The sequence below is a fragment of the Botryllus schlosseri genome, chromosome 6 (genome assembly GCF_051294905.1).
Source record: "Botryllus schlosseri isolate E-star chromosome 6, Bs_hap1, whole genome shotgun sequence".
NCBI classification, from domain to species: Eukaryota; Metazoa; Chordata; class Ascidiacea; order Stolidobranchia; family Styelidae; genus Botryllus; species Botryllus schlosseri.
This window is the reverse complement of record NC_137241.1, coordinates 23,926,703-23,954,597: the sequence shown is the minus strand read 5'-3', so window position 1 is coordinate 23,954,597 and position 27,895 is coordinate 23,926,703. Positions and strand designations below refer to the sequence as shown.

The window sequence follows — 27,895 nt, the reverse complement described above, 5'->3', positions numbered from 1 at the left end:
AAATCTATCGCAAATCATTCTGCTTTATTGTAGTGTACGAAGATCTACCAATATGTGACTGGCTCCGGGATCTGCCAATGCGTCGGAACTGATATTTTGGTCATCACATCTCAAGTGTTGCGGCCAGACTAATCAAATTTTTGGTTGGCCTCACAAGTTCACAATATGTGCAATCCATTTTTGATAACATTAGAAATTTCGGAAATTACCTTGCGGGCCACGGGCTGGCCGGCCCTGGACTACCATCCTGTTTCTCGGTTTGACGAACAAATGTAACCGGCAGTCGACGAGCATGTCCACCATTGTCCACATTCAAGTCGAAATACAAGCAATTATACTACTAAATAAATACTAGTCCGTCCTCAAGATTACCGGACCACGACCTGACCTATCGATCTATCGATCTCGCCTTCCGTGACATGCCAACCCATTTTTTGTCGTTCGCTTTTTTCTCTACTGTCTTTTTCTACTTCTCATTCAGTGTGCATGTCTCCTCTTTACATCGCCTAGGCCCTAGGCCAAGGTGTGTGTCTGAATTCATAGACTAGGCCTACTCCAAGTCGCTTCGACCGACACCTTCCTATCTTTCGATTGTATCGCATTTTTGTGATGTATTGAACTGAAAAAAATTTACTAATAAACCAATGATGAGGATGATGATTTGGGTCGCGACCGTAAAAAGGTCAAAAATCTAAAAGTATAATGCGCTTTGTGGGCCATTCATCGATCATGGTAACAATAACCCCATTTTCGGTGGCATAGCAGCCAACTTCCTATTCCTAACCACCAATATGTTATAGTCAGTTGTCATTAAGAATGAGAAGTTCTGAAGAACGCCCGCAATCAGAAAGAAGTGGATTGGCATTATTGATTGACATCCATCTCCTGCTGTGATGTAATATGATAGGCGCGAGTAGCGATGTTTGGTGACATCACTTCTGGCCAGACTCAATGAGTCGATGGCGATCTTACTTGCAAACGGAATTATACATCTTTACTTGTTTATCTTCGAGACTTTATCCTAGCGTGCAGATGCGGAGCTGTTACCGACTCACATTGCTCATCATGAGGAAGCTAGTTGATTGGGGTCCAGCTCTTCGCTGGACAACCAGGTTCGATTCTTGCCAGCAGCGCGTTTCGTAGCGTCGGTGGGTATCTCTTCTGATCCCCCGCGTCGCTGTTCTTGCGGAGTATTTTCGAAATACCTAGAAACACACTCGGTGAAGGACAAATGAAAAGGGAATAAAAGAGCAAAGAAGAAGCGTCTCAAGTAAATACAGTCGAAATATCAAGATCGAACACATCGGAAATTAGGCCGAGGCGGATGTTAGACTGATAGGCAGTTCTTGGCCGTTTCGACATCCTCCTATCTGTTCAGTATTGCCAGGTATTGCACATTGTGTGTCTTATGAGCGGACGAAAATAATAGTTGTCTTTGCGCAATGAAAATGGGATAAATGATAAAACGTACTAGCAAGTAGAAACGGAAGCGAATTCCAAAGTCGGGATTACACCACTGAGCTATATAGCCTAAACACCAGGTTGATCAGATCAGTGACGAATTATTTTGGCCATGACAACAAGTAGCATACAAGGGTCTGCCGGTGGACGTCAGCTGTGAACTTACTACGCTGGGGTCGGATGTCATTTGTTGTGCTTTGCTCTGGTGGTTTCGCATTATGCGGTTAGCATCGCAGGAAGTAGGCAGTACTGCGTCGCGCTGAGATTTGATGGTATTGAATAGCTTTTGCAGGATGTGCGGCAGGAGTGTGTTAGCACGACTTCGCGTGATATGAATATGTCGTATAGACAACAGGGCGTGTTTCGAGACTGGTAGCGTCGGTCTAAATAAGAAAACCGATATTGTATTATGCAAACGAAATCGTAGTTACACATTGTCGTAAGCCTACAACACAAAAGTGAAAAAGTAGGCTACGCCGCCACTTTAGTGCATGGTGCAGTACTACGGTTCTGTGCAAGTATGAATGCGGAAAATGTGAACTCCATAAATCGGCTGTGCCCAATCATCATAGCGCGGATTATGTCCTCATTCTATATTGTTATTGTACATATGTTAGACCGAATAGGAACATTGGAAATATCATTAAAACTAGACTAACTATACACGCATTGTCATTATTGCTACCACTAGGCCAGTTTGTCCAGGGTATTGTTCCAAAATGAATTAGGACAATATATTGATAGTGTGAATTAAACTGATTACTGATCAGCAGAACTGATTACCAAACAGCATACTCTACACTTAGCTCTTTCGTATAAAAACTTGGAGCATATACTATGAATTGTATAGCATAAGCACTTATCAATGATGATTTGGCTTGGATCTCCTAGTCCTTCGCACTCATTTTGCTTTCTCTAATTTTGTATAAATATTATTATCCGCAAAAATTGATGTTTACCGGAAAACTGAGTATTTTTGGTTACTTGGCCTTTTAGAGATCAATTCTATTATCCCACATAATGAAAACATCCATATAGCACTTTGAGGACATTTTCGATATCTGTTTTGTATAATAGGCCTATGATACTACATAGCTGAGGAGGCAGTGCAAAGAAAAATCTTTGTGTAGATTTTGTGTATTGACTGCTACCTCGCACACTGAGCATAGCGTGTTCAACTGATTGACTGAGCACTCGTTGATTAGTTTGAATAGTGTTGGTTGATGGTCGTGAATATTGACCAGCAGTGCTCGTGTGACCCGTGGAGAGAGAGGTCGTTTTCGTTGCAGTTGTGGCATTATCTGTTAGATTTAACTTTGTTGGAATGCACAGACCCTATAGCTATTAATTTGTTAAGAATCGGTTTTACAATATTGAGAAAAAAATAATTGACAACAGGTATAGTATGCTTAAAGTAGAGATATAAAGTGCATGAATAATGTGCTTCTCCTTTGTTTATTTTCAATAATTGCAACCGTATTGTGACTCGTATAGTTTGTACTGTAAAACGTGAATGAAATGTGATAGCACATGAGTTTAACATTATGCTACATATCTCCTCGGAAACAAATGGATGTTGAATATGATGGATAACAAAAATGCCTCATCCGGTATTGAAAAGGATTTAAACAGAAAAAAGGAAACCCAGAGCTCGAAGAAATCGACTGGATTTTCAAAACTTGCTTCGAAAGTAAAAAGAAAAAGCAGCATCCGAAAAGATAAGCCTGAAAAGAAGCCTGTGGATGATCCAGTATTATCATCCACAGACGACAATTTGTCAATCAGTGATCAACCACTGTCTCCGACCGACAGCGGAGCCCCTAGTAGTCCGCCGATGAGTGGTCCTGTCCTTGTTCCATTGTCAAAACTAGCTAGCAAATCAGAAGATAGTTTGGACAGTGGCATATATTCCAGGTAATGAATAATAATGTTGTTAGTATTTTTTTCCGATTACTTATTCGAGCTTGCAACAGGCAAAAGTCGTGCGATTCTGTGGACAGTATAGGAAGCGCTGAGAGTTCTGGAAATACAGAGCATCATTCAAGACCCGTTATGTCATACTCTATTGGTATGTGAACTATATATTGTGACTGAATTTTTGACACTTGAGTGTTTGCTGCCCATGTCGGAGAATTTATAAATATAGTTATGCAACCACAACACAGCGATACGGTATAATAGCCATGGTTGACAATTTGAATAGGGGAAATTTTTTCTTCTATTTTGTCGTGTTATGTTGTTTCAGCATTCATCATTTAGCTGCCATTCATTTCTGTGTCTTTAGCCTATATAGTGAACGACTACACCTAATTATTCTAATCCACACTATTATTGTAACGATACAACCTGACTACACAAACGGGTTTGATTGAATTTTGTGTTATTGTAAATAAATTTTATTTGATGAAAACACATTAGAAATTACTCCTACAACCTATTTGAGTAGGATAGAATATGGAGGTTTCCGCAATATAGTTGGTTCGAAGTTTGATCCTACAGCTATATTCTATAGATGGCTGAGGATAGTGTGATTTTTAAAACTATTGTATGAATTTGTATCAATTTTTTTAAATTGAATTATAAGCCCGTGTCTAAGATCAGTGGTTCTCAAACTTTTTCCATTTGCGGCACACTAGAAATGTTCTAAATAGTTCACGGCACACTAACAGAAGAAGAAAAGATGTTACTGACTCTCTAGAATATATTTTAAGTGGTAATGCGATGGATATCATTGTTTATGCGAACATGTGTGACTGAAGCGAGTATTGCATTGTTTAAAATTATATCCTCAATTCTTAGCTAATACCAGCAGACTCTCTTGTTTACAGTTTTTGATTTCGGTCAAAACAGAAATTTCATGTGCAAAAAGCCATGAATGAAGACGCAAATGGCAATATACTTCCTCATGATTGCTTTGGTACAGATCATAAAATAGGATTTAGAAGTTGACAGCCCGACATAATCCTTTCTTTGTGGAAACAGCGTCTTAATAAATTGTTCCTTTCGTAAATAAATGAATTGTTATTTTTCCTCTGTGAAAAATTGCTTGTTTGATTGCGTCCGAAGGAAAGTAACGCTGCAGTGCAAGTAGGCGTCCAGACAATGCGCTCATGATTTACCATGGACCTTCTATAATGGTCTGTAGATATTCTTAAATTAACATGAAGTTGACTAGGCCTATTTACGGTCAGATTAACTCAACTTGAAATTATTCTTGGTGTGATTTATTGTTACTAGATTTCTTGTGAAGCCCCCAGATGTTGCACTGATCATCCCATGGTGGCTCAGGATTATCTTTCTTTGAGGGGGCTAATAAATTGTTGTTACGGCAGTGCTTAAAATTGACTTTTCCGTTCCCTTGAAGTACTCATGTTCGCTCATATTTGGCGTGGACAATTTGTTTTCTGGCTACACCCGTGCTTGCAGATAATTCGATTGATTAGGAGCGGGAAACAAATCAGAGACTCCTTCAAAACCATGGCTTCGAACGAAATCAACTTTTTGTCCAATTATAATATTTTCATGTGGGTCTCGGAGACTAAAATTCTAAAGTGGAAAGTTACAGAACGTCAACCCGCCAACTTGTCTGCATGCCTTAATTCAAATACCAATATATATATATATATAGATACAGTTCTTTTTGAAATTCCAAATAAGATTCGCGGCACACCTGTGAATCTGTTACATCACACAGTTTGAGAATCACTGTCTAAGATACTCTTACGATGTACATATTCATGTCGACCTCGCTTTCCTTGGGATGGAAGAGATATTTCTCATTCCTAGGAAGAATAAATCTATATGTATTTTTTTTTCATCTATGGGATTGTTATGTTATCCATGCGGATATCATAGTAGGTCTATCTTGTCCTTTTCAGTCCCTTTGCACTTGCACCTATATGCAAGTAATATAACTATGGTAGGCCTAGAATCAAAATAATTTGGAAACACATTTGTTTTCTAATAATATTTTCAGCCAAGGAAAACCCTTCGTCACACGATGATTCTCAAGGCCAAACGGCAGATCGCTACGATGACTATTGGAGAGAATATCAAGAGATCCGACAAAGTATCATTGTACGAGATGAAGACATTGAGGAAAGGCGAAATATGACAAGAACAGATTCGGGAGGTGGGCCTATATAAATCAAGCTATTTTTGCAGTCTATTTGACCAATTCTTGATATTTTAATTGTTGCGGTGTGTATTTGCAAATTGTACGATGTGCAATCACAAGGCTAAATGCACAACTCGGGCTAAATACATACCATTGATCTATAAATTGATGCCAAAAGATATATGGAGAATGGAGATTCTGTAACAGACTCGGCTTCTCATGAAGTCGATTGAGAACTAATTTTCAGATAGTGGTAGCCAACTCATATATTATCAGTTGCAAGAATGAGCTCTAGTAAGCATTTCGAACAAAGTCTCCCGAGATGATAATTACGCAGCAATTAATAACCATTCATCCTTGGTACTCTCTTAGACAATAATACGATTAAGGTTGTTATGGGATCATTTTAAAAGTGTTTCCATATGAAAAATGTTTCGTTTTCGTACTTATCAATCTACACAAATTATATGTGACACAATCTAACTGGCATTGTTATCGATACCACCTTTTTATGAGGCCACACGCTCATTTATCATTTGAATATGGCATGTCAACAATTCTGTGGCGTTCCGCCATGTGGCATTATCTTAGTTTCATGCACTATCCAATGTTGAGCAGGTAATTATCCCTTGATTACCATTGAACTTTTTTGAAAGTGCTATCATATTTCCCCAAGCACCATGCCGTAAACATGAATCGATATAAAACATCCAATCTGTAACTCCATTTGTAGGCATTTATTAGCATTTTTATAGTTCAGTTATGTTACATAATTTCATCAGAAGATGACGACGTCACCGATTGGATCAGACAAGCTGGATTTGTGGGGCTCGTGTCGCAGGCGTCCCTCTCTCCCGACCCGAATTCCGGCGGCCTCAAGTCTGGCAAGCCCGGTTCCCGAATATCTACAGACAGTTTCACGTCCATGACGATTTTGAACACATTGACTGAGCCTCAGCGAAAAGCGGTGTTGAGAAGGATTACGTCGTTTAATAATAGAGCGCAAAAGTCAAAAAGACGCCCAATTCAAGGAGTGTTTCAAAGCGATCTCACGGTCACCGATGAGAACGCTCAAAGTCCTGATGCTATTGCTGCAGCCAAACCACCGTCGGGAATGCCGCAGGTGGAAGTTTCTAATGCGCCTGCTGCATCAACAACATTGGTGAGAAGATTATCTTCGTATACTATATGCTTTCTTCTACATTGTTATCAGAACATTATAGATCAGTCTTTACCAAACTATTTCGTGTCAGGCTCCCTTACGAAACTTGACATATATTTACTTTTCTGTAGGACCTAGTAGGTTTTATAATACTTTCTCTCAATCGGTTATTTCATACTTCTACTTCAGCAGTTTTTGAAAACCGAAATACTTATGTGTTTATGCAATATCTAACTCTGACCCGCATATCAGATGTTAGATATACCACAAGTAGTACGGTGTACGGTGTATTAGTATGTTTTTTTATTCATTATTTACTATACTCCACATGGCTACATAGTAGCCTATATAGATATTTGAGATATGTGAATATATAGATCAGTGGCCTGTATTCCTGCTATGTGTACTGTACAGTGTACATGTACAGTTTGTACACCCCTTCATGTAGTAGTCTATAGGCTGCTTACCTAAACTAAAAAATGCTGTTGCCTAATGCATGCATACTGCATAGGTTTCGCGTTCATGACACTTCTTAAGTGTGAGAAAATAGATAGTCCGTAATTGCTATAATTAAACCAGTTTACTTTTAGAGTCTATATAGCCTATGCACAATATGTTGTCCTATGCAGATATAGGCTAAGGTGTATGACATCAAGGACAGCAGCACAAATCAAGGCAGTTGATGGTGGTGTATCTGAGTTCATAGGCGCTGAACTTAGGTATGCTAGGTATGCCGCGCATACCTAGGAATTTTTTTGGGTATGCGGCATACCCAGAATTCGGTTTGGTCTGTTACTGACTGGGTGGTGAATTGATCGATTTAGAAATAAGCGTTTCGTAGTGCTGCTGAACACGTAAGTAAACCGACAGCAATACGTTCAGGCACTTAACGAAACTCCGTCCTTCAGTTACAATTCAGTTTTCCGTATTTTATCAGTGTTGCGCGGGGCCACGGCCAATTAGCTGGAAGCGCGTTTCCAATTTGCGAGAATCGTTTGTGCACAATGTAACGCAACGCGATCTCGACGCTGAGATGATTGCGAAATTAGGTCATTGATTACCGCGCGCAATCGTCGCAGGCCTGATTTATCCCGTCTCCGTCAGGTCTAGTTGCGCTGGCTTGATGAATCGCATCGGCAATAGGCTCGGTGGGCACTATACCATCACTGGCCTGCGCACGATAACATCGTTGGCCTACACAATTGCGTCGGCGTTGTTCGAAATATATCATTGCCGGCCTAACTATCGCGTCTCCGGCCTAGCATGCTTTGGCTCCTATCTATCGGTTGTGATTGAAGATTGATATCACGAAACTTACTGACATCGAATGTCCGCAAAAATGTGTGACTTGTGCGTACATGCGTACTTGATTTCCGCTAATACTAGAACATAACCAATAACCATCAGAAGATGCGAGTCAAGGCGTGAGTTATAAAAGTTGAGAAAGGTTTGAGCCACCTGAAATCGATGCGGATTCCATTACAGAACACACTCCATAACAACTCGGCTATGCGCCTGAATATTTGATCAAACGCGAGTGGTCAGAAGACGCAACGCGAGGCAACAAGACCGAGAACTTGATACTAAAGATGTTAATTTCGATATGCGCGAAATGGTGCGATTGTCATCTCCTGCTGTGAAGGAACATGATATCTTATGCGCCGGCCGGAACTATCGCTTCTTCTGTGATTGTGATGTCAGACTGGCTCAGACATTGAACAATGAACATGGACGGAATTGATTGAAATACATACTGACCGTGAACAGACAGCAGCGCAATTGATTTTGACAGAAAATGACAGAAAATGTCTTGCAGGCTCTTGATATTGAAACTTCTAACTCCTATGAAATCAAAGTCACTAATGAATAGAGTCCAGAACAGACTTTCTATTTGGGAAAATAATTCCTGCAATCTTATTAGCCGTCGCCGAAGATGCGTATTCATTTGTTCTCGAGGCGGAGTGATTGAAATCTCCCGATTGTCGGCGCGTGTGTTGGCGAATATGTTGCAGAGATTGCGAGCTCGCTAATTGACTACACAGTCGCACGCGTTGGTAATCTTATGGTAGCGTGATGGGTCGAGTATATTACACAAGGATGCTGATCCGATCGATGTATTATCGGCATTGGTGCATGTTCTTAACCATAATAAACTGATGCCACCTTGGTAAATTTGAAATGGATTCAATCAATTCAGCAAGCGGTCAGCTGCTTACGCGGCCTGCCTAATCATATCGTAATTTTGTCACCATATACAAGTGCTAGGTGATATTGAACGCTTGCGAGTCGGCTAATTTGCCAATTCTGACGTCCTATGACGTCATTCCTTTGTGACGTCATCAATCCCGCATACCTAGGGAAAATCAGAGTTCAGCGCCTATGTCTGAGTTTATGATAAATTGAATGAGTTAATGCTCCAGACTATGAGAATTAAATTACCGGAAAGTATTTGCCAGCATTTATGTGAAAATTAACACTAAATGTACCGTACCGTACTGCAAAACCTGAGGTATGACAGGTTTGAAACCCGTGCTATACCTGAACCAAATATTTGTAATATGATACATGGAGCAACTGTAGCTATATGCCGTGATATTGTGGTGCCGCACCAAACACAAAATAAATGGATCGCTGTTTTCGCTTTTTGCTTCCCGAAATTGGCTACTTTTCAGACGACTGCTATGGATGAATCTGATTGACATCCATGTCAAATTCAATTATAAAACTCAGATATACTTGATACTCGATGTGCTTGATAGTATTGGTATGAGAAAGCCATGCATAGTTGCCTAGCCAGCAATAGGTCTTGTGAGTTTGACAGGTGTTGACTGATTGACCAATTGTCGATAAACTAAGCTGGATTTCAACTATAAAACACCATTTAAACTCTAGATATACCCAAGTATCTTGGTCAATGATGTCAGACTTCGGCTATTTTGATTATCTTGTTTTGTGAAATGGATTTTAAATACAATCAAGCTCGCCAGCCATTTTCAACTAAATGATCAGATTACAACAATTTGTCTTATTAAAATTATTTTGTTCTAAAAACTATTTATCCTCACTCTGTGTAACGCATCTAGTTCTATTTTACCTTGTTTTTTCAAAATTTAATATTAAGTTCAGGTGTTCGATAAATCAATGCAAACATATTCAAGTCATAAACTTACTTGCGATTTGCATGGAGTGTTTGTCCATGCGAGGTTCTAATAGACATAACTAGGTAAATATTTTCATTGATAGCTGATAATGGTAGGCACCTACGCAACGTTCCATGGTAGCTTGCATGCTCTGAGAATTGCAAGTAAGATCTGCTGTCTTTAAATGTGATTTGACCTCATTGATACCTTGCTAAACAATCGTGAAGCTTTACAGATGGAATCTTCGTAATTATTTCTTCTTAACCAGAAGATAGGCAGTTCGATCCATGCAGATATTGAATGCTATTAAACCTCATACCTTTTAAAAATATCCATTATCAAGTGATTCGGTCATTTAAAGCAACATTGTGTATCCATTGCATAATGCAGCACTGCCGCAGCCTCTGCACTGCATGGCAATGCAAAGCATCATTTGCTATTTACGTTAGGTTGCTGGATCAATATTGAGGATTACTCTAATGGCGATTTCAATATATTCAGTCAATCATGTTTATATATAGGCATGTACGTACAATAAATCAATAGATGTTTGATCTGGTATTGCTGAAAATCTTAAAATATCGACATAAATGGAGATGAAATGCATTTTGTTTGGGAATATGCATTAATGACCAAAGGACACGGGTTGAACGTCCTTAATTAGTGTTACTAGAAAGGCAATGTTAGTGGTAACCTTCAGTTCAGTGTAGGATATCTTGGGGATAGTTGTAATGACTCACATTGTTTCCACTCCAACATTTAAATTGGTTGTACATCAGCCATTAATGATACAAAATTATCCGTCATCAACATAAGCTTACTAAATTTGGATGTTGACTGGTTCACTAAGTCCATGTTCTGCATTTTTCAGGGATCGGACAAATCAAAATCTACAAGTTTACCATACAATCTCTCAAACAATGATCTGGGCCACCAGTACCGCCGCTACTCAGAGGTCACCCACAGACCGGTCAGCACCAGCTTCGTGGACACCGAGTCCCATCAGGCGTATTCCTTAACCTCGGCATTTTCGACCTCATCTCTCGACACGCAAGCAGATTTGAAGATCGACAGAAAGGGATATCAGAGAAAAGAACCATTGCATTCAATCGTTGCCACAGAGTCCTCCGGTAATATACACGCGTTTGTATCTCTCTAGCGATCGATGTTAGGCACAAATTCCGAACTGTGGAGTTGTAAATGGATTTTTCGTGACCTGTGTATTATTGCATTGCAACATTAGCGTACGTATTGTCGTGTGTCTTCTGATGTTGTGAATGAAGGGATATTCAGCCCTTAGATTAGAGCTGTGCAGTGTTTGTGATTGGTGCGTGCATCCGGAGGATATGATCATGCCTGTTGTGATTCTCTTGGAAAATGCGGTAGCTTTGGTTGTCCGCCGTAGTTGGTGTCTGTTTGGGCTTACCTCAGTTTCTTTCAGCTCACACGCTTTGCCGAGGTGGATTTACAATGCCAGCATGTCATGCCCATTGGGCATAGCCGTTGTTTCGCTTGCTATATATCACATTTGCATTCAATTTCTTTGTCGCTAAAAGGACCTCTCTGGCTTGTACTTACGTATGTAGCTAGTGGATGGCAATAGAGCGAACTGTCATGAACAAAGAAAAATTATTTTGAATTAAGTCAATGTGCCATATAATGTTGTTCTGTCTTCGGACGGTATTCAAAGGATTATATTTTATTTTAGATATCGTAACTGGTCAACGACATAATATACTCCATCTCCGCTTGTAGGGGAGGGTAGATGAAAGCTGTTGTTATACGGGCATGCCACGCTGGCAATGTAACCTATCCCGAGCTCATGTGGCTAGATTAGTTTCGTTTTCATGACTTGTGTTGACCGCGCTTGATATTTAATTATCAATCGGGCTGATCATTGTGCATGTTTTTTCATCACCCACCCCAACCCCGGCGTCTGCTTTTCAACTCTAATACGAGCCAAGAAACTGCGGTAACACCAAGCATGCCAGCTACATCTCTGCGCCTAAATGTTGTCTGCTCATTGCTGAACGTATGCTTACAAGATCTGTATGGTTTCATCAGATCTAACCGTTGGTTTTCACAATTCCGCCATTGCATTTCAGCTTCCGCCCATCACTCTTCCGTTTTAACTAATTCTAACAAACGCCGAATTAGTTCTGAAATTTTCTGTATGCGAGGGAGGTCTCTTTCCGTGCCTTGCGAGGACGCGGACATGCTCGATACCGTGAGCCCGTCGGATACGGTTGTCACTGGCGATGGTTCCGACGCCGGAAAAGACGTTAACGCACCGTTGTTTTACGCGTCCACCACTAATTTGTTATATAACAGACCACCGCCGCCCATCGGTAACGTACAAGCGAACAAATCGTTTTTACACAGTAAAAATAAAGCCTTGTCTAAAGAATTCTCAAGTAGCTTGAACCACAAAAGTGGAGACGCGCACCCTTTTGAATTTTCGCCAATAACCCTCACTACTTCGATGGTAGCGATACGGAAAACTAGAGTGATACGATCTTCATCGAAAAGTCCATCTGATTTAACCACCACCGTTTATTCAAACACTTTGAATCCGATTCTTTCGATTGGTCCTTCCACCGGTCCATCGAGCGTGGCCAGCGACATTGACATGACCCTCGATTCACCGACTTCAGTCGCGAGCGATCTATCACCCTTCACCGATTCCGCAAAGGACTTGGATTTTAGTTTCGAGTCTGCCTTACGCCGCAATAACCAAGACCACTCGGACTCCGAGTATCACACCGTCCCGAGACCTAAGCGTAACTCGTTTAAATTGCGGCGGCAAGCCGGTACGCAATCGCCCGGGAAGAAATCTCTCAGGTCGCTGCAGAAAATTTCCTTCCCGAAAGTTTCGACTCTGTCTCTCACGTCCCTGACGCCCACCTCGCCGAAGCGTATGAGCTCGCACAAGCTGCGACGCAACTCCTCTCCCAAATTCAGACGGTTGAAACGGTCGTCGAGCCTTTATGGCGAGCCCGTCGGCACTTTCCACGACAAACCGGACACCGAAACATCATCGGCTAACCGTAACTCGACAAGTCTGTAATTTGACGTGGATTTGTGTTCCGTTCTTTAGTTGGAAAGTCGGTTTTACCAAATACTTAACCGGCATGTCATCAGTAATACAGTGGTTTTGATTGGCTCCGTTCCCTGTTGGTACATATTTAGTGCATGGTTTGTTAGGAGTCATTCTTTGGCATCTTCTTGTTGACGGGATTATCTATTCGTGTCCTATTTGTTGTCTTCATTTAACATGGCATGCGACTGCGGATGGTGTGATTCTGTACTGTGTAGTGCATTTTGGAAAACATTGGAAATGAGTTTGTTTGGAGTAGTAGCACCCATTCTGTAGTGCGTGCTGCACACCTCTCTTAATTCTACCAAGATAGGCCTAATCATTGATTATTATGCTGTCTTGTGGGCTGAGATCTTAGTCCAATTCTAGTTTTACTTAAAGCTACTTTACACTTAGTCAATTCTGTGCAGAGTTTCCAGTATATTTAGTGACTCTGAATGACTCATTTGACTGTTTTAGCAGTACTCTAACATCAGGCTCACTCTCATTTCGAAATTTTTCTGACCTAGCCATGTCTGTGAAGCCTCTCTGCTTCCTGTCTAACAGTGATTGTGTGGCGCCTGTGTTGGTACATTGATTTATAGCAACATATCACAAAGAGGCGGTCAATATATTAGTATAGATGAGCATTTGGTAATGGTGCTAGCCGACATAGTTGCCTCACTGTAATTTGATGCAAGAAGTAACTAGATAGCCTGTACTGGTTTTATATATATCTATACATAGAAGTGCTTAATTCTGTGCCATTTAAAACACCAGTAGTTTGACGGTTTGTGTTTTCATTTTGTTTATAGCACTAAGCATTGGTTGCATTATTATATTACTATATTGGATGCATATTTTTGGTAACCTTGTTACTATAGGTCTTGATGCGGACCCATCAGGCTATTTCTGAATTTAGTATTATACCGTACATGCAATGATGTAACACTGCGTGCCACTGGTTAACTATCACCGTTTCCTGAAATGCAATGACATCATTTCACAGGCACAGTCACTTCTCTTCTCTGTCGAGGCTAATTCTATAGAAAGCTACTCATCAGTCAAGTAGATGTGCAACTGTGAAGCATTCTTTGTGATTTATCACCTAAATTATAATTGTCTATCTGTAATAACACATCCCCAAATGATATGCCAACATAAACTTGTATCTGTGACCCGTCATTCATTAGTCTACCATCCAATATGCTTTGTAATTATTGTGATACGTTTGAAGAACTTGGGACTTCATGTAGCATAAACTGCAACTAGCTTAGGATGGTGCTGGTGATATGGCATCTCATTGCTGTAGTTCTATTACATGAAATATTGCATACCACAAGACGGTTGGCGCTTGATTTCCACAGCGACAGTGGAAAAGTCTAATAGAACTTGCCATGATCCTTATATTGCATATTAACAATTACCGAACATTATCCAACAAAATCCGAGTAGACTGCTAACATTGCATATGTACGCTTTCACAGAAACATAGCCACGGTCATACGTTCATCATAATGTGTGTGGTTGATGTCGACTATGCGGTGACAATTCTGTCACTTAGCAGCTTGATCCTGGCAGCGTAGGATGTAAAACAACATCATTAAGTGAAGATCAATTGCAAAATCGACAACTCATGTATGATTGCATACTTGCTTGACCTTGTGGTTTTGAATAATGATCCATGAGTGGTCATTTTCAAGCGATGCCTTCTTATTTATAAATACTTGTAGGTCTATCCTATTTTTCGTGCGAGTAAAACTCATTATTTTAACATTGTTTGACACACCTATGAAGATTCAGTAGTTGCAAGTTCTGAACTTGTGAATAGCAGTAATGGAGGGCTCACTGGGCTCACTAAACGTCTAACTTGGTTAGTTTCACGCAGTATTTTGGTGATATTTGGTTTTCATTTCCATTTAAGCACGTTCTTCCTCTTGACAAACAGCTGGAGTCCCAGATTGTATGGTGTTTGATTGTTTATATTAAAATCCCATGAATAATTCATGTCCGTCTGTTCCGTCAAAGCACGGTGCATGTCGTGGAAAGAAATCGAATGGTATTTCTAATGAAGATGTGCAACCGACGTTTGAAATATTTTAATTTTCGAATGATTGCGACAGTCATGTGTTTAATCTATTCTCAGTGATTCGCCTTACCCCGTGATCTTCACAAATGTGTATTTTTTAAAGGCGGAATCGAAACGTTAAGCGTTCAGCCTCGGTCGACAGATGACACCTGGCGCGATTCCTTTTCGGAAGAAAATGCCAACAAAGTATATTTCAATTTTTTGGGCGTATTTGTCGTCTCCTTACATGTTGATTTATCACAGCCCAAATTGCCTATGAGCTACAGTGAAACGGCAGACCAGGAAAGCCTACCGAATTTTTCGCTTGTCAAAGATCGACTTGGAATAACAAGGATAAGGTATGGCTTGATGCTCTGTAGATACAAATTTCAAGACTTTAACTTGTGCTTTCAATCCTTTTCAGCTGCACATATATTCAACTTGATCTGCTGACTTTTCTACCTTTCTACTAGTAGCAAAAATAAAAACTTTGAATTGTTAGAATGATACTTCATTGTGAAAGTCACCGTTTGGACTGACCCAAATTGGCAATAGTTGCTATTACATACTTTAATTTCATTAATATGAACTGTACATCTGCCCATTTAGTACGGATCAGGATATCAGCAACCAGTCGCTTACAGATGGATTAACAAATCATGTTTATATTGATCGCTCGCTAATCGGTTTTATAAAAGCAAATTCACAGTACTGTAGCACCTAGTCCTACTGATAATCGTGCAAAATTCTTTGCTAATAGACCATTCATTTCAATGCGTAAAAATCCTGTAATTAAAACACCTGTCAGTTGCGTCGCAGCCAGAATCTATCGTGCTGTGATTTTGCTTATTAGCAAGCTTGAATTGCAATAAGATCCATTCCTTAAATCACATCGGCAATGATATGCATAATTTTAAAGCAGTAGCTGCAGACTCTGCATTACCCACAAATTGTTAGTGGTTTTGTAACATGTTTGTGTTAGCATTCTTTTCAGATTTTTCATGTGGATGTAGACCAAGTACCATACCCCGTAGTTTTGTATGCCAAGCCCATCACTGCTATTAGCAGATGTGTTTTGTTGTATATTTGCTTTAAGGTTTCAAGTCAATAATCAAAAACGTGTTTGCGTCAAGCAGGACTGTCCTGTTTCTGTCACCTCAGTTGAGAATGACTTGGTCTCCTATTTCAGTTTTGACAGACAGACAAATATTAATTGACCAGAATATCAAATGTATAAGAAAAAAACATCTGATGGCAATGCATTTTTGTGTCTATGACAATCTTTGTTTTGTAATTTTATGTTATAATTATAACATAGGCCTATTATCTCCAACTGTAACTATGAACTAGCCCAAAAGCTGTATTGACTGTAGCCTATTATATTGTATAACTTTCCATCACTAAAGGTCTCTTTGAAACTAAAACGTTGTCCATGTAACTTGACCATACCCTTGAAGTAAGACGATACCAAGCTCTTTAATAGAACACAAATAAGGGACGGCTTCTTACAACTTTTGAAATATGTTTGTTCAGTGATTTGTCAACGTTGGACATCCAGAAAGTGCAAAGTTTAGCTCTTATCGAATTAACGGCGTTATTCGATTTACACGGTATCGAGTTGAAGAGACGGAAGTTCAGCAAGTCCAAAACCAAAGGTACGCAATCGCAATAATACTACGATCGTGCATCCACCCATATTAAAAACAAGTTATTTTAACAGAATCCGGTCTGTTCGGCGTGCCACTGACAACACTGCTGGAAATGGACCAGAAGAGACTGGCCGTTGAAGATTTGCGGGTGCCGTTAATCCTGCAAGAAGCGATCTCTTACTTGGAGAAGAGCGGTCTTTCGGATGAGGGAATTTTACGGGTCCCCGGATCATTGGTTCGAATAAAGAATTTGAATCAGGTAACAAAAATGAATACGGTGACATAAAAAGTATCTGTTTGCAAATAACCTTTGTGTTTCAGATAATCTGTTATGGTAGTTCGTTTTTTACTTGAAGAAGCCTTCGAAATTTTACTGTTAAATCGGAATATTTTGACTTGTGGCGCGTTTTTCTATAGAAATTTTATATATCTTGTCCTGTTTGCTCTCGGCCTCATTGGTGTCAAACCAATGATTGTCGCTCATGATTTGTTTGAACACCTTAGATTTTTTCCCGCAATACACCTCCCCATGTTGTATTGACTTCCCTCAATCGTTGACTGTTTGTTGATGACATTAGACGGCAGATGGTGATACCATCACCATCTGTATTGGTTCGCACGGATGTTGCCGTGTATTTGAGGTTGCTGATCTTGAGTCTTGCGACTGATGTGTTATAGGATGGCCTAATATGGCCGAAACCTAGTGAAAGGCTTTCTCAATTGCCGTCATGTCGAATCTCTCAACTCCGATGCACTGCGATTTGTTCATTCATGAATTTGTCAGTGGCGGCATTGAGATCAACGCCCATCTTCCTGTTGCCGTGCTGTCAGACATGACTGTATTGTCAAAGAGCCGTACACAGCATACTATTAAGAAATGAGTAGTTTCATTGTGCTTCACTATAGTACGGTCTCTGTGCGCTGAGGTTAATTGGTTGATATTGTTCGCAGCCCTTAGTAGTCCGAAACTAATAATAGCGATATCCGCCTATGTGCACTCCAGTACACATTTGCATTTTTTAGTGAATGTGCATACTTTTAGATAACATTGTCATTTAGTAGGCGTACATCATACGCTCGTTCTTTGACTTTCCATGAAATAACCCCGCGGTAATTCTAACCCAATAATGGTCTATTACCTTTATGTCTACTTGAAATTCGGCTCCTAAAGTTTTGGGTCGAAAGCTGGTATATGGTTGTGTACCGACCGTGCAACGTTGTTAGTCTTGAATCGAATTGCGTCAGCATTTGTACGTCCGCCGCTTCCTGCGTGTTGCAAGCGCTGATTTTACGCTATTGTATATTTCTCTGTCATTTGCGAGCACGGCCATGAAGCATAGTAACCTGTTTTGATTTCCTGATGAGACGCACGACGCTAAGTTCCGAACCGCGCGCCACGATACGCACGTAATGTCGCGAAGGCGTTTCACGCAGTGTCTTTGCGGTTTTAGTTTAATATTCTTTGCGGTTTTAGTTTAATATGATGCATGCCGGTGCATTGTTTTGTGACCACTCGGCAACTGGTTTGCAACCCAGTACTGTATGATGTATCCGTGCATTCAAAGAGTACTTCGACAGCGACGAACCTTCCCTGGTAAATCATTGATATCGCGGTGAGAAGGCGCTAATTTTCGAAAATTTGTGTAGCCTACTTTCCCGCTGTATAGCGCTTTATGCGCTGAAACGTAGCTCCTTACTCCGTTTCCTGTGCTTAATCCTGGGGAAATTGGATGACCCTGCGTTACTTTCAAGTCATATGTGGAATGAACGGTGAGAATACGTGTTTGAATTGGATGAAAAATAATACCACATCGGGGATATCGCTCTGATCGGCAAGATTTTCATACTTTTATAAATCCCGTGTTATGGCGATGTCGGTATTTACCGGCGACGATGTCACTGTGTTACATTTCCGTGTAGGAGCTCGAAAGTAAATACAGCGAAGCGTCATCATCCAGTCTGCTCGATCCAAATGCAGGATGGGATAAAGCAAGAACAAACGACGTGGCGGCTTTACTAAAGCAGTTTCTTCGCGAGCTGCCGAATCCGCTGCTAACTATCGAATACATCGATGCCTTCCAATCTTGTGACTGTAAGTAACTTTGTATCTGTCCATTTGTTGATGACATCACATAAATAGTGTGACCTTGCCACGTGGCAACTGCATTCCGATGCGAAATCAATGCTTACCGCTTACGACGGTAGTATTGTTATTACCGGGGTCGCGTTTGTTCGAAGAAAAAGCGCCCTTCAACAATGTCGCTCTTTGCGTTATGATTAATTTCCTGTGCCTTAATCAATCGGTTATAGAAGGGGGTGGTCATACCGTATGGTGTTTTAGAGTGCGCGTCGATAGGAAGCTTTACAACGTTTGACACAAACGTGTGCATGTTGACGTGTTATTATCAACAGATTAATTTGTTGTTGCTTATGCACTAGTTTATCGATGTATCTTTATCAGTTTTTATTGGTACATGCCGGATAGAACTAGTCAGCAATTTTTACAATGTTGAGATATTATTTGTCGTTGAAATCTTGGGTAGTCGTGCGATACACTTTAATAGGTATATTGATCGATTTCTATTTTGCAATATGTTGCAAAATCTTGACGCGCATTACGCAGGTTCAATCACCTGCGGCGCGCGATTTGATCACCGACATTTCCTTGTATTATTTGATCTCTCGATGTCGCCATGGTGCTTGTATCCCGCCGACGACATCGAAAGCCACTCAGTATCGACATGTATATTTCCGTTACCGGAATATAAAACACAGCTGTATAGTTCTGATGCTGTATGAATATTTCACGCAACCTTTTTGTGATGCCAGGCAAGGCATGTTTTCTGTGTGGTACGGATCTCTAAAAGGTCGATAATAACGTAGGTCTCTCAACAACAAAACAAACTACAGTTAGTGTTGGGCAAGATCTCCAAAGAATATGCATTTCCAATTTAAGAACCCGTAATTTGCTTAATGCTACACCACACAATGCAGCATGTGCAAACTGGTGATGAAATTATCTCAATGTTGAGTTGTCTTGGTGATTGCTGGTTGACCGTGGCAAGTTACTCATGACACCTTCCGGCTTCTGCACTAGGTGTTGAAAATGACTTAAAAACAGGGCTATGTCAAAATCAGTCTGCCAAATTCATGCACTTGACAAGGCCTTCACAGTCACCTTGTCAAAACTGTCCATGGACATAATGAGCATGCAACACTTGAATATGTAGGTTTGAGTTTAAGGGTTAGGGATGGATTAGGGTAAGGACTAAGTTTGGTGTTGGGATTGGGGTATTTTAGAGTGTTTTGGCTCAATTGTCATTTTTGCATAGGTGAGGCAGAGATCTCTCTGTAGGTAATCGCTGAATTTTACTTACAGTGATTCCGGACCGGAAGCAGCAGTTGCAGGCACTGAACTTGTTGATAATACTTCTAAACAATGTTCACCGCGACTCCCTCAAACTTTTGCTCAAATTCCTGAGTCGAGTTGTCGCGAAAGAAGAAAAGAACAAGATGAGTTTAAACAATGTCGCGATGATCATGGCCCCCAATCTGTTCATGGCCAGAAAGCAGTCCAAGGTACGTCGAAATGCAGAGAAAAAGTCTCCATTCGTTGTTTTCCTTCGCTTTGATTTGTTTGTGGGGTGAAGTAGAATGAATAACCGGCCGTGCGCAGGAAAACGCTACCAACACTGCGTCTTTCTCCATTTATGATCCCTCGAGGGAAGATATTGATGTGACGGATCGGCCGAAAAACTTGACCTGATACAGTGATACATGACAGTCAAGTTGTAACTGAAATATCGCTGTCGCCTGCAGTTTTTGTGCTGCTGTAAATGCACAATTGTTGGGCGACGAGAAAGCTCAATGGGAAGAGCATTTACTTTGGTATTGTTACTTCCGACAAACTTGGACTACTATATAATTCTATTTGTCTAATTTCACTAAATTAGAGCAAAATCTAATTCTAATCTAATAATCTAATTCTAATCTAATGTGTTACATGTTTCTATAATTCTAATCTAAATTATTGATCTCCTGAAAATGTTTCACCGTCCATGTCATTTTCCTGATAGTTAACAAGAATATCCCTCTTGCGCAGAGAAATCCAGTGCCAAACCGCCATCGCATTCCTTACCCCGTACAGTCATGTCTGGTAGTTATCGCGACAAATACTAACCATGCTAGCATAGTAGCTTGCAGTCTGCAAACAACGTTCTAGTTTCAATCGCAAACAGAACATCACCAGAGAAAAAAAGATAGTTAACACGGGCTTGTTCACTTTCATGCCCTCGGCTACATCAAGAAAACAGGATGATTGCTTCAGATCTAGCCAAGAAAATATTCTAATTCTAATCTACTTTGGAAAAAGCTGTGTTGCTCTAATTCTAATCTAATTTTGAAAGGCTGAAAATTTTCTAGTTGTAATATTTTTATAAGACTTCGCAAAAAAACTTTCTATCATTCCAACGCTTGGAGTGAACACCCCACTACCATGTCGCATCGCTTCAGGCATAAGACCCTGTCAGACATTTCAGCAATGATGCGGTTCAAAGATACGTTTAATATTTTCGAAGATTAGTCGAATGTGCAAGCTGAAGTGCTTCATGCACATCACTTGCATCCATTTAAAATTTCATCCCTACCCAAACTTGATTGTGTTACTGATTTGATTTTCATGTCCGCCCGTCACTTTACAGCGAGCTGAAGGCGTCGCCGCTAACCAGGACGTCAAACACGCAGCCGGGACCTCCAACATCGTTAGAATGCTCATCAAGTACCACAAGCTCTTATGGACCGTCCCCACGTTCATGCTGACGCAGGTACGCTTTTCCCATCCGGTTGAAGAATGTAATGATGATTCCCAAATCATGTGCCGCGGCGCACTAATGCGCTGCCACAGATTCTCAGGTGTGCTGCGAGTCTTTCTGGGATTTTGGAAAACGTAGATAAGCTCTGTAGACAAGTATATCCGACTTGAAAGCAGTCTAACTTCTTCAAAAGCTGATAAATAATCATATAGGCCCATATGTCCATGAAACCAATCATGGCCTTGCCGATAAGCGGTGCATAATGTCAACATCGTAATTGGGCTGCTATGTCGCGAAGAAATCGTGTCGCAACTCCCAAGCTCTTTGTCTGGACTTCAATTTACACTTCAACGATACTACTCAAGATTTTCTGTAAACAAATTGGCTGGTAGTTAATGATCGGTATGTGAATATGTTTTTATTTTCGGTTTGTATGAAATAAAAGGCCGTAACCGAGAGACACCGCTTCGAAAACGGCAATGCGGGTATGTTTGTCCACAATTAAACCTCGACTCAGTCGAGTATAGGTTCAGATAAACGAGTGTAGCCATCGTGTTGCCACGTGAATATATTTTATGGGTAACTTTCTTGTAAGTGTGCTGCAAGCGTTTTATGTTTTCTGTAGTGTGCCACAAGCCTAAAAAGCTTGGGAATCACCGATGTAAACGGTGACTATTCGACATTTGATTTCAGGTGCGAAAGATGAATCAGGCCGAGCAGAGCAGCAAAAAACATCAAAGTCAAACCAGAGATAAGGTAGCGTGCTTCTGTGTTGTTTCGCTGGTCACCTGATTTTGTTGTTTCGTTTTGTCGATGTGCCAACTTTTCATGAGATTGTGTCACGAGTCCCAAACTTCCATGCCTATCAAATTTACATTAATCGAACAATCGGGATTGGTATGCGATTTGTTTCCATAAAACGTAACCGGTGACAAGCAATGGTGCTATTTGCTTACTTACCAGTATGTGCATGAATGCTTTATTTGAATCTACCGAAATACCGATAATAAGTGACATTCCAAAGTATTTAGGCTATTCGCCAGAAAGATTTTCCCACATCAGCCGCATGCTTCATGCATCTGACCCTGAACTACACAGATTGCTTACCTCTGGTATTCTCGTAGTTTGTTAGTGAGAACCAAAGTGTTTGATTTTGAATTCCAAGCATATTTTTCTGTATCTTAATTACTCTCGCCTCGACATTGGGATTTATGTCCCGTTATTACTTTCATTGAAACCAGCTGTTTTGGTACTGACGCTCGATTTTAGGCACAGTATTTTCTGATACAGTAACTGTGTGTGGATAGCAAGACATTAGAAATCAGGAAATAGTTGAAATAGAAGACGTGCGTGTGCTTTATTGGTCATTCGTTATTTGCCGAAATTTTGTCTATCACTATCAATCACGTTCTTCTTCGTTTATCATCACTCGGTACTTTTATCGAAAATACGAACCCGTGACTGCATCACTGACAATTCCGACACGCCGTCAACATGCCTCCTATTTCACAGCTGAGAATCAAATTCCCGGGAATCAGCAAAGCCAAAGATCCAAAAGAGCTGAAGGCGTCCAGGTCGCCGTTAGCCCAAGGAAACGAACAGTTTGACGTGAGTGCCGTCGCGTAGCCCGTCCTCCTGGACTATTTCTGGCAAGTGCCTCTTTTGTTCAGTACGAGGTTCCGAAAGGCGTCATTCGGGTGTTGGTCGAGAATCACAGCATGACGTCGATGGCGGTGCAGCTGGACGCAAAATGCAGCGCCGGTGACGTGATCGCGAAGTTTCAGAAGCAGTGCGAAAGAGCGAAGCAGATGTCGCCTGCTAGCGAGTGAGTTTCAGATACGTACTCGTGGTAACGTAACGCTCGGGTAGATCGTTTAATGGATGTATGGGGAAAAAGGTTGACACTACCAGATGGTCATCTGGTCAATTCCTTCTCCGGACCAATATCTGCGGCAGGGTTGTAATGACTCGAGTCGCGATTTTCTGATGACTCGACTTGACTAGAGTCATTTTCTCAAAATACGAAAATGACTCGACTTGCGCATGACTCCCACCAAGTCATATGACTCGAATCTCAGGCGGCCAAGATCGACATTTCATTGTAATTTCTAAGAATAGTAAAGTAACCACACTCTTGGTATTTCGCCTATTGGTACGGTACTGGTACTTGAAAATGCAACCAGAAACTTAAAAGTGAGGAAGATTAGTATATTTTAAGTGGAAACCATTCGATATCACCAAACAGGTAGAAAAAGGGGTTTTAACAAGACTTGAACTCGAAACTGAGCAGTCAACGCAATAACTTGGACTCGGTCTCGAGTCAAAATACCATGACTCGGACTCTACCCTCTGCTCGCTGACTTTGACTCGGACCTGTCTCGGTGGTGAATTAAAAATGACTCGGACTTTACTCGAGTCAAAACTATAAAAGTGATATTGACTTGTGACTCGGAGCCATGTGACTTGGTTACAACCCTGATCTGCGGCCCAGTTTCAAAATGATTTGTTTTCACTGATCTGCATTGGACATTGATTACATCTCACAATATATTGTTACTAAAGTATTCACACACCCAGCAAGGCAGTACCACGTGTGTCTTGATTAAAGAGATTACCTTAATTTTTATCGCTATGTAAAAGCATACGAATTTTTCGTGAACTGGTGATAAAGTCCTTGCTGACCGGCAACAGGGTGTAAAAATATTACGCCTCGCAGCATCAGTGGTCAAGCCATACAGGACAGAATCGGACAGCATAGAACTGGTACCAAATGGCTGAATCCAACCGCTTGTTATATTTTACAATTAGTCGCAACTACGTTCGAATTGCATGGTTAGATGTTTGGTGCCATTTGGTTTTTAATCTATATAATGTTGTCTAGCGATATGGCCGTAATGAAGGGATTCGAACAGATTCAAAAGCGAAACCAACATGGCCGAATATGACGTAACCGTGAGATTCGCATCGTAACAAAGACAGCAACAAACTTAGAAGTATACAGTATAATAATAGCAACGCCTAAGGCAAAAATGACAGATGACATACACAATACAAGCAGTCTAGCTGGAGGATTGTATCTCGCTCAGAAAATCACTTCGTTTACATAGTCCGGGTAAATATGTACTCCAATTAAGTAAAAAAGTAAGTATGCTAGGCCTAGGTTTGCCCTTTTTAAACAGAACACTGTGGAGTACACTGTGAAGTTGTTACTGACCAATGACCATTGACCAACTCTCCATTCTGGTGGCAATCCAATCGCCTTCGGCAGGGTTGCGACCAAGGTTCCGAGTCACAACTCAATTTTAATTTTATAGTTTTCCACTTCAGCACTGAGTCAAGTCCAAGTCGGGAAGCAACAGGTCGAGTCCGGGTGATAGTGTTGAGGCTCGAGTCCGAGTTGATGTCATAGAGTTCACTGTTCATTACCGAGCTCAATACAGGTTCACCTCGCTTCTGTGAAACTCTTGGATGATCTCAAAGGCCTCCCATTCACGATATACTAATTTTTCTCACTCACAGGAAAAATTGGGCTTCTGCGCAGTTATTTCAAGTATCGGTCCTAACGCACCAGACTTGAATCAATTAATATAGAACAGGGGGTGGCCAACCTTTTCGGCCTAAGAGCCACATGAGATTTACGAACCATTGCGCGAGTCATTTGAAGATTCGGTGCGGATCCACGTTTTAGCCGCGCGCGGCGCAAAATTTTTTCAATGTTAACGAATGAACTCTGCCAATAATATTGTTACTTGCATATATTGCGGGTCGCCTCTACATATCGTTGGGCTAATTTGGCAATGACAGGATTATTCGGCTCTTGGACGTATAAATAACAAAGATTTCGGCGAATATGCGAAATATTCTACTTCATGGTCATATACGAATATCTACGAAGAATGCGGCTGGCCCCTGGCTACGCCAATGCGTTGGAACTGATATTTTAGTCACCAACATTCCAAATTTCGCGGTCAGGCTAATCGAAATCACTGACCACCTTGGGTTTGCACGTATTTTTTATCGCTGACTTTTTTTCAGCATCGTCGTCATCACAAACGAGACGCACGCGCTCTGCGAACGAGGCGGCAACATTTTCGAACGCAGCCTGGATCCAGGAACGAACATGTACGCCCTGACCAAAATCAACCCAGAGGCGACTTGGGTCATCAAGAAGCGAACTAACGCTTGAGTCGCGGTTTTTACTCGCTGGGCAAACCCCTGCTTTTCATCCCGTAAGCAGATCGCGGATCGCCGTCTTCCTTCGATTCATTTTGTGTGCTCTTCGGCATTTGTGCATTCCTTTGTCCCGACAATTCGTCGGGCCGTATTTTTTCAACATTGTCTCGCATTCATTCCATTGCTCGCCAGAGTCCGGAGCTGTTACCGTACTCTCTGTCTGCTATCGAAACTGTGTCGTCATTTAACTTTGTTTTGCTTGCGCGGCTATCCATGTTCCATTCCAAGCCAACGGCAGACCGTTTATTCGTACGGCTGTGACCTGTCGGTCAAGTCCGAGACCATTATTCGTTTGTTGCAAAACAGTCTGAAATCTAATCCAGGTGCAATACCGATCGCGCGGGCCTTGAAAATCGTGCAAAACTACCATAGTTATTAAGATTTTCGATATCATAGTATTATACGATACCCCTTTTAACGAGTGCAGCTTGACGTTTGTGTCTACGTTGTTCGATCTTCAAAATCAGGTATTCTATATGAAGTATTGCAGTATTGAATGTTCCCGTTTAGCTAGAGAAAAATAATGGAATTATAATAGCGTTGAAGTTTTCGTTGTAGCGAGCAGGCGCGAATTTTCGGATTCCATTTCTTTGTCCGTGCGGATATTATCATTGGTCTTTCTTGCCACGTTTTCAGTTGCTTCTTGATTTCTACGTCACGAGCATTGCACTAGGCCAGTACTGGATACTGTGAGATTTCCCTCTCCCCGTACTCTGTTCGGTACTGTTGCGGCCCTCCTGCACCGCCAACGTGAAATAGCATTGCTATTCGTCACCAAGAATGTACATCTGCCTTCAAAATTAAGTTGATAGCTAATAATGTTGACCTTCAATATATTCTGGCAGCTCCCCGTTGTGAATCAAAAGTTACAAGTTTGAGAACTTACCCACAACACAATTAATATATCATGAATACGAAACAAAAGACACAAATGGTCATCTCTATCGCTCTAAAATACTGGATTTTGTAATTTTGTAGTAGAAAACCGCATTTGTGTTCATGCAATACAATGCACACGCCCCTGATATCCAACCGAGAAGTAGCTAGATGAAGTGATTGATGCGTGTGACAGGGAAACAGCAAATGCATCTGTCACGATGTCAAGACGGAGGGCCGCAACCCACGCGACCTGTGTCGCGAAAATCCGCGGGAACCGCACTCTGTCTGTGCTTGGGACCCGAATCGCAGCCCGCTTTTTCGCTCTGTATAAAGGCGTATTTACTTTGGTGGTACTGCCATGCTGATTACGTACTGTTGACATCGCTTATGCGCGATGCGTGCTTTGTTATTTATTGCACCGAACACGGATCTTGTCGCATCCTACGGTATTTTGATTCTTACTACCTTTCATCTTGACGTTTGGTAATTTCTATTTCGTGTTTAGTTCCCTCGCGGTCGTGTGAGGCAATATCTGTATGGCGCGCCGGCATCTGGCGTGCCGCGGGTATCGGCGGTTGCAATAAGCTCGATTTCTGACCATGTTTCAATTTGCATGTAAAGTGCAATATCGTGCTTGAGTGTACTCGGCGGCGAGATAATACTCTTTGTCGCCGAATTTCTGATGCAGTTTCTCGCGTTTTGGTTTTAACCCGTTTTCAGAAGAGTCAACCGTTTCCGTTACGTTTTGGAATCGATACGTATGGGCTTTCAACGCTTCCGGTATGATTGCCTCGGTCTTATCCGCGATAAGGTTCTGAAGAGGTGTGACCGGCTGGATTTATGCAATAGACCCGCTCTCCTGCGTTCTGCCGAGCGTGGTGTATACTGGCGTCCTTGTGCCACCGTCTTATGGTGTGTGGTGTCTTACCGTCTTCCCTGTTTATATCTTCAACCGATTGTGATATACAAATACAAATTGCTCGGACCGTTAGTTATTCTGTCGCGAAGCTAGGGGCTTATTAGCGCGTAGTGTCTAGGGGCATAGTCGCGAATTCCTTGGTTTGTGGTCCTACATTGCGCGCAGTTTTAGTGGGCGTTCGTAAGTGCAGAACAAAATGTTTGAGTATATGGTGGTTGTTTGACTGCACGTGCACACTTGTACGTGAACTTGTACAGTACAGTAGTGAAGGAGAAGTGTAGAATGAAGATTACGGTTGGATCGCGAGGTCATGTTGTCAGCTGCGACCTGAGCAATAGATGTTCGTGGTGTGTGATCATAGTGTTCTATGATGTGATATA

General features: G+C 41.3%; 1 protein-coding gene and 1 long non-coding RNA gene across 5 annotated transcripts; both read left to right on the top strand.

The window, feature by feature from the left end:
- Window positions 1-1,737: 1,737 nt before the first annotated feature.
- On the top strand, window positions 1,738-27,587 carry LOC145441661 (rho GTPase-activating protein 18-like). Of its 4 annotated transcripts, none has more exons than XM_080319578.1 (17): window positions 1,738-3,375; window positions 3,435-3,529; window positions 5,438-5,593; window positions 6,364-6,740; window positions 10,752-11,010; window positions 11,986-12,939; window positions 15,149-15,231; window positions 15,289-15,383; window positions 16,558-16,679; window positions 16,745-16,932; window positions 18,594-18,765; window positions 20,053-20,252; window positions 21,374-21,496; window positions 22,178-22,240; window positions 22,997-23,092; window positions 23,155-23,309; window positions 25,520-27,587. In XM_080319578.1, exons 1-17 carry the CDS (start codon window positions 3,035-3,037, stop codon window positions 25,668-25,670), a joined length of 3,630 nt encoding a protein of 1,209 aa, XP_080175704.1. In that variant the 5' UTR covers window positions 1,738-3,034; the 3' UTR covers window positions 25,671-27,587. The 4 variants fall into 4 exon arrangements, with proteins under 4 accessions (XP_080175704.1, XP_080175703.1, XP_080175705.1 ...); XM_080319577.1 differs by having other exon boundaries at window positions 2,522-3,375; window positions 6,361-6,740; XM_080319581.1 differs by lacking the exon at window positions 11,986-12,939 and having other exon boundaries at window positions 2,539-3,375; window positions 6,361-6,740.
- Window positions 6,747-10,409, top strand: LOC145441662 (uncharacterized). Its single transcript, XR_013915878.1, has 2 exons — window positions 6,747-7,425; window positions 9,115-10,409. It is a non-coding gene; the product is annotated as an uncharacterized LOC145441662 (long non-coding RNA).
- Window positions 27,588-27,895: the final 308 nt, after the last annotated feature.